We start from the raw sequence: 12603 nt of genomic DNA on the forward strand, positions 1-12603 counted from the left end.
TCGCATGCATTAATGTTCCACCTGCTTGCTCAGAGTGGACTGACTGCTATGTGCCAGGCAGCTGTCAGGTGCTGGGGAGGGGACAGGGAGAGGTGCTGGGGGGGCAGACGGGTTACAGCGGGCACAGGGAGTGGGGGCACTATTAGTCTGGGGTTCGAGGAGTGACCCAAGAAAAAGTGACTCAAATCCAGACCTGAGGGTGACGGAGCCGCGGGAGGTGTAAGGCCGAGGCCGGGTGGCGGGCGCCGGTACAGATGGGCAGGGGGACCCCAGGGGCCTTCCCTGGGCCCTGGGCGGGCTTGGAAGGGCCGCAGGGGCTCCTGGGGGCTAAGCAGGAATCGGCCAGACTTAAGAGCGCGCGCCGCGCGGGGCGGGTCGCGGGCCCAGGTGCCCGGGAGGGGGCAAGAGGGTGCGGGACGGATGGGCCTGAGCCATGCCGCTCCTCCAGCCCGGGGCCCGTCCCGCGCCCCCCGCGGCAGGGGTCGCAGCCGCCTTCCCCGTCGAGGACGCGGCGCCCAGGAAGGCCTCGGGTTCTCGGGCCTGCGTGTGCGCGCCGCCGCGGGGCGCCCGCGGGAACACCACCCCCGCCCCGCCCGTTCTGAAGTTCGGCGCCCTCGAAACCGTTTGCTTTCATCCCAAGTTCCGCGGCGCCTTTAAGGAAGCCGGGGGCGAGGCTCGGGGCGGGGCCTCTACCGACCGGCCCGAGGGCGCGTCCGCCCGGACCGCGGACCGCGAGGTGCGGAGCAGACATGGCCTCGCGCAGGTGAGCCGACGCGCGGTGGCCGACGCCGGGACCCCAGAGATGCGCTTGGGGTCCCGTGGGCGCCGACGGGGGTGCGGACGAAATGCGACTCACTCGGGACGTCTGTGCTTCTGCCAGGTCGCCCCCAGGCCTGATCTGACACCTGCCCCCTCCGCGTCCAGCAATGGAGGCCTCAGCCTTGGAGGGAGGGAGGGTGAGACCAGGCCCCACTCAGACGGGTGAAATGAACTCCCCTTTGGGGAGCGGGGAGAGGGTAGGCCTGGGTGGAGGTCAGAGGCACCCTGACTGGAAACAGAAGATGCCCTGCAGGTGGCAGCTGGCAGTGGTTGGGGCCTAGAGTGGGCATAGGTGTCAAGTAGTGGCAGACCCTCCCGCCCCCCTGGCCCTGCCCTGCCCCAGGCTCCCCTTTGGCCACCAGAGAGATGTCCTGCCCGGCAGGGGCGCCTCGTCCTTCCCTAGGCCTGACCCTCACAGCAGCAGCACTGGGGAATCGTGGAGGGTCTGGTCTCCCCTGGCTGCTTGACCCTCTCTACCTGCAAGGACCGGCCTTTCCTTGACAGGCTCATCTCCCCTTCAGACCTCCCCAGAGGCCAGGTTTAGGGGTGGAGCCAGTGAATGCCAGTGAAAGCCAGGACAGGCTTCAGGTCGAGCCGGCTTCCGCCTCCATGGCCAGGGCAGATGGGAGTGTTACAGGAACGGTAACTTCCTGCCCTTTCTGCTGGAGCCCTGCTCCCCGGGCGTGCACGTGGATGTCTGTGGGGAGCCACACAGGTGTGAGACGCATGTCACCATTCTCCAGCACATGACACACCCAGAGCACCCCCTCTGGGGCTCGATGAAGCTGGGGGGGACGCAGGAGCCGTCACCCTATGATCCTGTGTGACCTCCTAGGTCAGTGAGGGGCTGGACAAGTTCTGATCCGTGAGACCCACAGAGTGTCTTCCTGTCTGAGCCAGGTCTTTAGCCCAAGCTGGAGACCCCTGCTGCCCCCCACCAGCAGCTCCTCAGTGGTGGGTACCAGGATCTCTACACGCCTGGCCTGGTGGCTTCTGGCAGCATCAAGGGCCCGCTGGGGCTCAGGAACTGTGGGAGCGAGTTAGATCCCTACAGGCTTGTCAGCCCCAAAGCCCTGGGGTTCCAGCCAGAACCCAGGGAAGGAGAGTTAGCGTCTGGTTGGAATGGCCCCTCTGGGTCCCCTCAGCCTCCTGTTTGTCCCCTGGGCAAGTGCTGGTGCCCAGAGAAGGCCATGTCCATGTCACATACATGTGACCCTAGGCCAGCCTGGGAAAGCCCCGGGTGGGGCTCTGCCTGCCCTTGCCAATCCCTCCCCACCCCCCTGCGATGACCATCTGGACTGTCAGTCCTCTGGCCGCTGGGCCCCTGCCCACACCCCTATCAGGTCTGGGCAGGCCCGCTGCACCTGCCCCCGCTGCACGTCCCCTTCCGTGGCCCTGTGGTTTGTGGGTCAACGGGCACCTCCATCAGCACAAATCATCCTGGGACTCCAGGGCCGTGGGACAGGGCTGGGCACAGGCCCTGCCTAGCTCTGTGGTTTGATGTGTCAATATTAGTGTCTGGGAGGGGGCTGGGTCCCATGGGGAGGGGACACCTGCCGAGCCCCCTAAGGTTTCCCCTCTCCTAGGAGGGGAAAGCATGTCTCTTTGTTAATTTGGTTGTATAACCAGGACAGACCTTGGCTGAGGTTTCTCTGGGACTAGGAGGGGCCAGGGCCCAGGGGCCCGGGGCCCTGGGGCAGGGAGTGGGGCTCTGGAGTTCTCAGCCCTGGAATATTCCAGTCCAGGACTCTTTTCTGGCCTGTGTGTCTTCCATCATCAGAAAGTATCTGCCCTGCCGTCATGTCAAGCCCCTGTATCATGTGTGTGTGGGCATGTTCGTAGGCCACTGATATGTCTCCCAGGGACCAGGGCTGGAGCTGTGCCATCTGCAGACGGAATGCCAAGGCCATGCAGGGATCTGGACCAGCCAATGGCCAGTCTGGGTTCAGGCTGATTTCTTTGGTGACCTGGGCTGTCCTTGGCCTCCTGAGCACTGACTGACTGTCAGACCTGTCGGGGGCCCAGTGTACTTGTCCACCCCACCTATATGGCCCTGACCCACCACGGAGCAGGAAGCCCTTCGCACAGAGGTGGCCTCCTTGCACAGCAAGTCTGTGGGGACCCACGGCCTCCTGCCTCCTCCAACCCCTTCAGCACTGGCTGGGCACCAGCCTTGCCTCCACCTCCAGGCCTGGTGTGGGGACAGGGCTGTGTGGTGTGCACGGCTGCAATCTCTCAGGATGCCCCTCCCATGGAGATTTCCACCTGATAGACCCAGTGGCAGCTTGCAGGGTGGAGAGGAGGGTGGAAAATATGATCGAGAGTCCCCAAAAGGACAAACAAGGTGCCCTTCAGCCCTCTCTGTGGCTTTGATTCTGGGCCTCCACCTCCACTCTGCCCCCACACTCCGGGCCTGGCCCGTCCTGGACTGGAGGCTGAGGTTGCTGGGCCAGGGGGAGGGGGCATCTGGGCACAGGATGTGGTTCAGCAGAGTAGGTGGCCCAAGGGGGTTGGAAGCCGTCTTCTGGGTTCCAACCCCCCTCCCCCCACCACAGTGCAGGCCCACTGATGGCATGAGGCCGTGGCCCTTTCCTGGCGGCCTCACCTGCTGGTCCACTCAACTAAAACTGCCCCCAGTTCTGACTCCCCTGCAAGGCAGTGTGGGAGGGAACTCAAGACGCCAGGCCCAAAATGTGTCCAGGAAGCACCTGGCCCCTTCTCCCAGGGAGAGCATGGGCAGGGTATTGCCCAAGCTGGCTGGCTCTGGGCAGGTCGTCTGAGCTTCTGAGACTCTCTGAACCAATACATGAACCCCAGAGAGCCATCAGGCTCAGAACAGGCAGGCCGTGGCGAAGACACAGGGTCACCAATAAACACAAATACGGTAAGTGCCTGTTGCCTGTCACTGTTAACCAGAGCCACACATAGAAGTCGGGAGCAGCGGTGGGGCTGGGGGGTGGGAGGCAGCTCTCAGGAGCCGTGAGCTGGAAGGGAGGCGTGAGGTCCAGAGGGTCAGGACAGAGGTGGCCAGACAAGGGTGAGGTCAGGGAACAGAGACAAGAACAGGAGGATTCCCAGGGGGAGCCACAGCGACCCGCTGGCCAGTTCTTGCAGCTCTGATGTGCATTTTCTGAGGATCCCTTTGTCAGTCATGGCTTGGCTGCAGGGTCAAGGATGAGGCCTGGAATCAGTAGTCCAGGTGAGCTGGTGGGAGCTGAGCCCAGGGTGATGGTCGGCTCTGGCTGCATTTGGAAGTGAGAGCCCACGGGCCAGAGATGGCGCCAGGAAAGAGCGTGAGGGGCTGCAGGCCGTATCCTGAGCAATGGGTGAGGGGGCAATGTAGAAGACAGGTTTGGGGCCTTGAGCTTGGTGAATGTAAAGACAGGAGCTGTGGCCTTTCCAGAGAGGCTGAGAGGAGAAGCACCATGAATTTGAAGTCTAGAGCCCGGGTGGGGTGCATGGACACGTAGACACGTGTGGAACACAGGCTGGGGCTCTGACATTGAAGGGTAGGAAAGAGGAGGGGTTAGAGGGCCCAGCAGAGGCCCCTGGCCAGGGGAAATGGGAAGTGGGGCTGGAGAGCTCCTGAGAACAGCAGAGCGGAGAACACAGGACAGATGGGCTCAAATCTGCAGAGGGTGCCTGAGGCCTGATCCTGGGCCCTGAGGGCAACGAGGACCTCAAGGGCTGAGGTCTCAGTGGGCAGGAGGGCAGAGGTGAGGACTCTGGCGGGGTGGGCAGTGGAGACCAGCACAGGCCAGGGGAGCTTTCTGCGATGATGGAACAAGGCCTCCTGCACTGCCAAGTCTGCTGGCCACACGTGCCTTCCAGCCATGAGCTGTGGCCAGGGTGACCCAGGAACTGGAATTTTGATGTTGTTGAATCTTAATGCATTTACATTCACATCCCACATGTGCTCTGGGCTGCGTGTTGGCCAGCACAGGTGAGCATCGGGGGCTCTGTGGAGCAGGGACAAAGGGAGGCCTGAAGAAAGGGGACCTGGAGGGAGAGGACAGCTGAGACGTGATCCAATTCCCTTTCCAGAAAGATCTCTGGCGGCAAGACCATCCCTGCTCCCGTCTCTTGGGTCAGCCAAGGGGGTGGGGGTAGGGTCCATACAGGGCACAGCAACCCCCCAACACTTGTGCCCAGGAGGCTGTCTTAGGGGCCTCAGTGTGGGGGTCGCCAGGCAGTGGAGGTGGCTTTGGGGGCCCACTTTCTTACTGGATGCAGCACCTGGACATGACACTCCCCCACACGACGTGCCATCTGTGCAGGGAACTGGGGAGAGTTGCTGCACTGAGATTCACTCAGAGCCTTGGCCACCCTGCAGGAGACACTGTTGGTTGTGGACCAGTCAGTGTTACGAGGTTACAATGGGGCATCAGAAGCAGAGAGGTTGTCCACACGCTCACACCCTCACTCCCTCACTCAGCCCACGCTCTGACAGGCTCTGGGCTACCACCCAGTGGGATTTAACCCTGGGCCCACAAACTCCTGCCCGAATGGATGAGACAGAAGTCAGCAGTCAAGGAAGCAGCGGCTCCCCTCGGATGCGGGCCCACGTGCAGACCCGGGAGAGGCGAGGAAAGACAGCTGTGGGGGCAGGGCCAGAGTGGGGCTGGGATCCCTTCCCCAGTCCTTCACAGAGGTGTGCCTGTCAGCGGGTGTCCCCCCTGCTCCGGCCATGCGGCACCCCTCTCAGGTATCCTGCCACCTATTCACCCACCCCCGCCTCTGTTTGCTGACCCGTCCAGGTCTTACCTCAAGTGGCCTCCCTGACACCCAGGCACTGCTTGCAGTGCTGGGATGCAATGCCACTCCGAGCACAGCTTCTGGAGGTGGGAGAGACAGGCCAGTAAGTGCAGAGCACAGGTTGAGGAGGTGGCAAACGCCATGAAGAGAAGCAAAGCAGGCTAGTGACAGACAGTGAGGGGACAGCCCTGTGGATGTGGGCCAGGGAGCAGAGGACAGCTGCAGCAAAGGCCTGGGGTGCAAAGGACTGTGTGGAGGAGGCTGGGGCTGCAAGCGGAAGGCAGACAAGCCTGAGGGCTGTGCTCTTGTCCTGGGGGCCCCTGACCAAGGGACTGACATGGCGCTGGAGTTACTCAGGCTGCACAGGTGCCATGGGAGATGGTAGTGGCCAGGGCGGGGTTTGGGGAGGTGGGGCAGGAAGGGAGCCTGGCTGACCTGGCAGGGCTGGGAGGGACCAGAGAGCTTGAGCCCAGGTTCCAGATGGCGGCCCTGTAGGGTGCTGCCCAGCTGCCGCTGCAGGAGAGTTTCTGCCCCTCTGTGTCCCTGAGACCCCACAGCTCCACCTCCTTTTCCGCAGACCGCAGGCTGCAGGCCCTGTGGTCACTGCCCAGGATGGTTGCAAGTGGGGGGGGCCCGCAGGTCTTCGTGAGCGTTTGCTGCAGCGACAATGGCGGCCAGGTGTGCATCAGACTTGGGGCATGGACCCAGCATGCTCCGTGTCACCAGCTCTCTGGGGTCACCAACTAGCTGCCCCCGTTCCAGGTGGTTTCACCCCAATATCGGCGGGTTTGAGGCAGAGAAGCTGCTCCTGTCCAGGGGCCAGCATGGAAGCTTCTTGGCAAGACCCAGCAAGAGCTGTCCCGGGGGCTTCACACTGTCTGTCAGGTGGGTGCCATGGGGTCCTCCCTGGACGGGAAGGGGTCAGCCTGAGAGAGTGACAGTCGAGGGAAGGGGCTTCCAAAAGGGCTCTAGGTCTTTCTCTGCAAACCTGAGGCAGCAGGTTAGAATGAGATTAGCCCTCAGGATGAACTTCCCTGGGGCTTCCCAAGCCACCTGCAGGGCCTGGAGGACACTGTCTTGGGGCCCTGTCTCCAGTCATCTGGAGGCCCCCAGGCAGGTGGCGCGGGGTGAGGGCTACCCCGGCCTCAGCCAGCAGGCCAAGGGAGAGTCAGTCAGTGGTCTGCAAGCCCAGTCCTGACTGCTCGGGGTAGGGGGAGAGTGGGGGCAGCCTGGGCAAGGTGCCCACAGCCCAGGGTGGGGCCCATACACAGGCTGGGTGGGGAATCACAGAGGGAGGGGCCTGGCCTTGGCTGCCAAGTTCCTGGCAGGGGAACTGCTGAGGCCAAACCCTCAGGGCAGGAAAAGCCCAAGGACTATTCCAGAAGCTGAAGATGGCGATGGGAAGGAGGGGGTCAGTGGGAGCAGAGCTCCCCTCTAGAGGGCAGCTGGCCTCTCGCCCTTCCAGGCGCCACAACGAGGTCACCCACATCAAGATCCAGAACACGGGCGACTACTACGACCTGTATGGCGGGGAGAAGTTCGCGACCCTGGCGGAGCTGGTGCAGCACTACACAGGCCAGCACGGGGGTCTGCTCCGGGAGCGCAGCGGGGCGCCTGTGGAGCTCCGGCACCCCCTGGGTTGCCAGGACCCCACGTCAGAGCGGTGAGCGTGGGGCCGTCTGTCCAGGCAACTGTGTGTCTGTGCACGTGTGCATCAAAGTGTCCAAGGGGCAAGCCTGTGGGGCGTGGCCCAGGGTGTCCTCCACCCCATGGCCAGTGCTGGGCAAAGCTGAGGGCGTGTCCTGCTGCCCTACACCTGGGGCTCTGGGCCTCCTTTCGCCTGGGTTCCGGGCACCGGCTGCAGGGGTGAGTGTGCAGCAGGGTCCTGCAGCCACTTCACCTCAGTCCTCCCGGCTGGTGACTTGGGGGGAGCAGGTTTCTTCAGCCCCAGTATCCCCATCTTGCACTGCTGATGCCTGAGGGAAATACATTTGCCAGGGACCTGGGGTGGGGCTGGTCTGGGAGGGGTAGCCCTGCTCCACCTTGCTGGGAACTAGGCTGCCACCTGGTGGCTGTCCAGGGCCCTGCAGAGCCCACTGGTCCTGTCGCCTGGGGGCTGCTGGGATGGGCGAAGGTCAGAGAGGTGGGCTGCCTACTGAGGCCTGCTGGGTGGGGGGGGGGACACCTGGGCACCTGAGGTCTGGGTGGGTCTGTCCGTCTCTGTGTCTCAGTGTCTGCTTGGAGCCGTCTGGTTGCAGGGGGGTCTGTGCCTCAGCCTCACCTGTGCTCCCCGTCCTCGCTGCCCTGGGCCAGCTGGTACCACGGGCACCTGTCTGGCAAGGAGGCTGAGAAGCTGCTAATGGAGAAGGGGCGTGCGGGCAGCTTCCTGGTACGAGAGAGTCAGAGCAAACCTGGGGACTTTGTGCTGTCTGTGCTCACGCAGCAGCCAGACAAGGTGGACTGCCAGCCCCGGGTCACCCACATCATGATCCGCTTCCAGGTGGGAGGCCGTGGCTGGGAGGGGCTGTGACTCAGGGGAGGTGGGCAGTGGTCAGGCCCCTCACTGCTGCCCCCACAGCCAGATGGGAAGTATGACGTGGGAGGTGGGGAACAATTCGACACCCTCAAAGACCTGGTCGAGTGCTACAGGAAGAACCCCATGGTGGAGAAGTCGGGGGCTGTGGTGCACCTCAAGCAGGTATGCCCCCAGCACATGAACCTGGGGATCTGGAGTGGGCTTCTCCCCCTGGAGGTGGGGGCAAGCCCACGGGCACAGCCCCTCCCAGGGAAAAGGGTGACCAGCAGCCCTGGGGCAGGGTGGCCAAGGGGAAGGTTGGGGGGCCAGGACAGCCGCCCCTGGGGAGGGTACTGTGGAGGTGACTGAGCCCTGCTAGGCTCTGACACAGCCTCTCCCTGCCAGCCCCTCAAGGCCACGAGGATCAATGCCACAAGCATGGAGAGCCGCGTGCAGGAGCTTAGCAAGGCCACGGAAACCGGCGACAAGGCCAAGCAGGGCTTCTGGGAGGAGTTTGAGGTGCCCAGCGGCCAGCGGCCCCTAGTCCCACCCTCTGGGCTAGAGAGAGGGCCAGCAGAGGGGCCTGGGTCAGGGGCTGGGCACTGGGGGCTCTGGGGAGGGGTCGGGGGTAACAAGCTGAAGCACCCATGTCCCCAGATGCTGCAGCAGCAGGAATGCCGGCTCCTGTATCCCCGGAAGGAGGGACAGCGGCTGGAGAACAAGCCCAAGAATCGCTACAAGAACATCCTTCCCTGTGAGGGCCAGGGTCGCAGGGCCCATCTGACTGGGTGGGCCGGTCATTCCCATCACCGCTGCACACTCCCCTGAATGTGCAGGACCCCTTCCTCCCTGTCTTGCTCACAGCAGGCAGTCAGCAGGCAAGGAGGTGGGTGGGATCTGTGAGCCCCTCCTCGCCCCTGGAGGCCTGAGCAGCATCTCCCCTTTCCCAGTCGATGCCACCCGTGTCAGCCTGCATGACGTGGACAACAGCATGCCTGGAGCTGACTACATCAATGCCAACTACATCAAGGTGGGTGTGCGGGAGGCAAGTGTGGGCACCCAGCTGTGTGCATGGCCAGCAAGCATCCATCAGGACATCTTGAGCCATGTCTGGCCGCATGCCAGTCACCCTATTTCCCTATTATGAGCCTGGAGCTCCTGCTGGCAGGCCTGGGAAGAGCCAGGGGTCCTGGCAGCACAACAGATATTCAGGGGTGGGGAGTTGGGGGCAGCAGTTCCCTAAGGTTCCTCAGAGCAGGCTCGACTGAATATGGGCCCTAAACCCTTCCCTAGCCCAGGGTGGAAGGGCTTGTTCATGAGCCACCTCGGGCTACTTTGCGTATCATGTGCATAGACTTGCATTTGTCCTCCTACACTTTAATTTCTGGAAACAGCAGGCCGCTGGCCCCCTCCCCCTTTCAGAGTGACCCAGATGAGAAGCCAGGCCAGGGACTGGGCAAGGTGTACATTGCCACCCAGGGCTGTCTGCAGACTACAGTGGCTGCCTTCTGGGCCATGGTGTACCAGGAGAACACGCGGGTCATTGTCATGACCACCAGGGAGGTGGAGCGAGGCCGGGTAAGAGGGTGGGCTTGTCCTTGTGTGCCCTTGTGGACTTGCGCTGGGGGCTGGCCCAGTCTTGTCTCTCTTTCAGCCTTTGTGATGCTGGGAGGAGGTGGAAGGGCCCTGGAGAGCCCCCGTATGTATGTGTGTTGTGTGCGTGTCCCTGGCAGGGTGTGGGGGTGACGCAGTGCATCCTCCCTCCCAGAACAAATGCTTCCGATACTGGCCAGACCCGCACGGCAGCCAAGAACATGGCTGTGTGCGTGTGTGCAACTTGGCTGAAAACCAGGCCCATGGCTACTGTGTGAGGGAGCTGCAGGTGTGGCGGTCAGACCAGGTGAGAGGAGGGCAGTGGGACTTGGGGGGCCGGGGTCAGAGCAGTTGGGAAGTTTCCAGGTCTGTGCTGAAAGCTGTGCTGGGAGAGCCCCCCGTTACCTGCCTCTCTGGCCTTGGTGGCTTCCATGTCCCCTCTCCCCGGTGGACGTGGTCCTAGCCTGGGCTCTGATGGGCCGTGTTGAGGAGGGCCACACTCTCAACCCCAGCTGCCGGGCTCCAGGGCAGCCTCGCAGGCGCCCTCCGCAGTCTCCTGGGCCACCTCATCAGCTTTGTATGACAGTGGTGCCTGTTTCTGTCCAGGCACAGATCTGTCTGACCACCTGGGGACTCCTGGAGGCCCCTCACATCTGGCTCTTCCCAAATAGAACTCACTGCCCCCCAAGCCTGCTCCCTCCCCACCGATGACCCACCCCCTTCTTACTGCGGCGCCTGAGCTGCCTGGGGCCATCCGGGGAACCCCCAAGCCCTAAATCCTATCCTTCCCTCCCTCCTCCTGGTGGGCCTTGGCCCTGCTGGCCGCCGCTGGCAAACCCCGCCGAGCTAGGCCTGCCTCTTCCCGGCTCATCCCCTGCGACCCTCCCGCCCCGACCCTCCCGCCCCGGAGGTCACAGAGCTCTGGGGCGCCGGCTCAGGGCCGGACCCTGGGCGGTGTCGGGTTCTCACAGTCCGCCCGCCCAGGAGGGGCCGCCGCGCACCGTGAAGCACTACCAGTACTTCAGCTGGCCCGACCATGGGGTCCCCGCCGAGCCCGCCGGCGTCCTAGACTTCCTGGACGACGTGAACCGGGCCCAGAGCAGCACGCCCGGGGCCGGGCCCATGGTGGTGCACTGCAGGTGCGGCGGGGCGCGGCCACCCGGGAACCGCGGGCGCAACAGGCTGGGGCCACGGCCTCGACCCCGGACCTCGCCGCAAGCTTCCTGCTTGTCCCCACAGCGCCGGCATCGGACGCACTGGCACTATCATCGTGATTGACATCCTGGTGGGGCTCCTCCGCAGACACGGTGAGCCTCTCGGATGCGGGCCCCGCCCCGTCCTGCCCACCCCGCGGGTTCCGCCCCGCCCTGAGCGCCCTCGTCCGCAGGGCTGGACTGCGACATCGACGTCCCCAGGACGATTCAGCTGGTGCGGCGGCAGCGCTCGGGGATGGTGCAGACCGAGGCGCAGTACAAGTTTGTGTACCTGGCGCTGCAGCGGTACATCCAGGGCGAGCAGCTGCGCCTGCGCGAGCAGGTGGGAGCGGGCCGGGGGCGGGGCGGGCATGCGCTGACGTCACCGCGGTGACCGGAGGCCCCTCCCCCCAGCGCGAGCCCCGGGACGAGAGCCGCTATCTGAACGTGGGCGCCGCGACCGCCGAGCGCCGCCGCTGCCTTGGAGCCGCGCCGAGCCGGGCGCCAGCGGCGTGAGTGGGGTCCCAGGGCGGGGCCGGGCGGCCGGGGCGGTGAGGGCACGAGAGATCGCCCCGGGCGCCGCCGAACCCCGCCTCCGCCCGCAGGACCCCCGAGGCCTCGGGCGGCGTGTACGAGAACCTGCCGGCCCCCGGGCGCTGAGTGCCAACCGCCCCGGCCGCGCCGGAGGCCCCGGGCCGGCCTTCCGGTTTCTCAAAGGCTGCTCAGGACAGTGCGGACCGGAGCTTGTCGGGGCGCCGGGGGAGGCCTGGACGCCTCGAAGTGGGGTGGAGCCGCCTTGGCGCTCCCAGGGAGGGGGAGGCGGGCTGCAGGGCTGGGGCTTCTCAGTGTGGGGGGCCACAGCCACGTGCTGCCCTCTGTGTGCCACGCGTTTGAAGGCCGGTCTGTGTGCAAGTGTCCGTCTGTGCTTGCCCTGCCTCGCCAGCAGCGTTTGTGCCCGCTCCCCTGCAGACTGCGCCACCCGCTTCAGAGCTGCTTCAGCCCTGCCCACAGCACCGGCCTGGGTCGGCCCTGGCTGCGCTGGGCCCCTGCTGTGTCCGGGCCTGGCCGAGGCCCTCGCCTTGCGGCTGCGTGAGGACAATGCTTGCGGGATGAGAGAAGTGCGAGATGCTCCGCCGACTGCGTGTGCAGCCTGGTGCCCGGCCCTGCTGTGACGAGGACGAGGCTCCGTGGGCGCGTGGCCACCGTGTGACAGGTGTGATGTCACTGGCATGTGCGTGGCCACACCTCCACCTCAGGCAGCCCTGGGTCTTCGTGGTGACCTCAGTAAAATACTCTCTTCTCACTTGTGTGTCTTTGCTAGGGCCTGGGGCACAGGTGGGTGCCTCTGGGTCCCCATGACTGGGCTCAGCTTCTCCAGGGTCTCCTGAGACCCTCCCCACCCCAGCCAGAGGCTCAGTTGGTTGGAACAGGAGGTCCTGGGCTTTGGGGTGAAGGTGGAGGCTAAGACCTACAGAGCCAGAGCTGCCTGGCCTCTCTTCACCATGCAACCTGGTGGTGCAGGATTCCTGGGGCTGACAGCACAACCAGGTGGGGTGGCTGTTGGCAGGACTCCCTCCCGGGCCCTCGTGACACCACGCTTGGCCGCGCCGCTTGCCAGGCAGGCCCGGACAGGCTCTGCTGGGAGTCTGGATCTTCAGGACAGGCTGGGGGTCACCTCTGCTTCTCTGGCCTTTAGTCCTTGGTTCTCAGGGGCTCACGGGGTTCTCT

General features: G+C 64.5%; 1 protein-coding gene across 6 annotated transcripts; it reads left to right on the forward strand.

The window, feature by feature from the left end:
- The first annotated feature begins 631 nt into the window (after nucleotides 1–631).
- On the forward strand, nucleotides 632–12178 carry LOC118911081 (tyrosine-protein phosphatase non-receptor type 11-like). 6 transcript variants are annotated; one of them, XM_036882749.2, is made up of 15 exons: nucleotides 632–763; nucleotides 6337–6459; nucleotides 7040–7237; nucleotides 7888–8074; nucleotides 8153–8272; nucleotides 8495–8608; nucleotides 8747–8843; nucleotides 9040–9119; nucleotides 9512–9667; nucleotides 9858–9989; nucleotides 10667–10821; nucleotides 10922–10989; nucleotides 11070–11218; nucleotides 11290–11387; nucleotides 11845–12178. In XM_036882749.2, the coding sequence occupies exons 1-15, from the start codon at nucleotides 750–752 to the stop codon at nucleotides 11966–11968; spliced, it is 1815 nt and encodes a 604-aa protein (XP_036738644.2). In that variant the 5' UTR covers nucleotides 632–749; the 3' UTR covers nucleotides 11969–12178. The 6 variants fall into 6 exon arrangements, 4 of the variants coding, with proteins under 4 accessions (XP_036738644.2, XP_057355553.1, XP_036738647.2 ...); XR_005024328.2 differs by lacking the exon at nucleotides 632–763 and having other exon boundaries at nucleotides 6069–6459; nucleotides 11070–11181; nucleotides 11481–12178; XM_036882752.2 differs by lacking the exon at nucleotides 632–763 and having other exon boundaries at nucleotides 6075–6459; nucleotides 11481–12178.
- Nucleotides 12179–12603: the final 425 nt, after the last annotated feature.

The sequence above is a fragment of the Manis pentadactyla genome, chromosome 4, assembly GCF_030020395.1.
Source record: "Manis pentadactyla isolate mManPen7 chromosome 4, mManPen7.hap1, whole genome shotgun sequence".
NCBI classification, from domain to species: Eukaryota; Metazoa; Chordata; class Mammalia; order Pholidota; family Manidae; genus Manis; species Manis pentadactyla.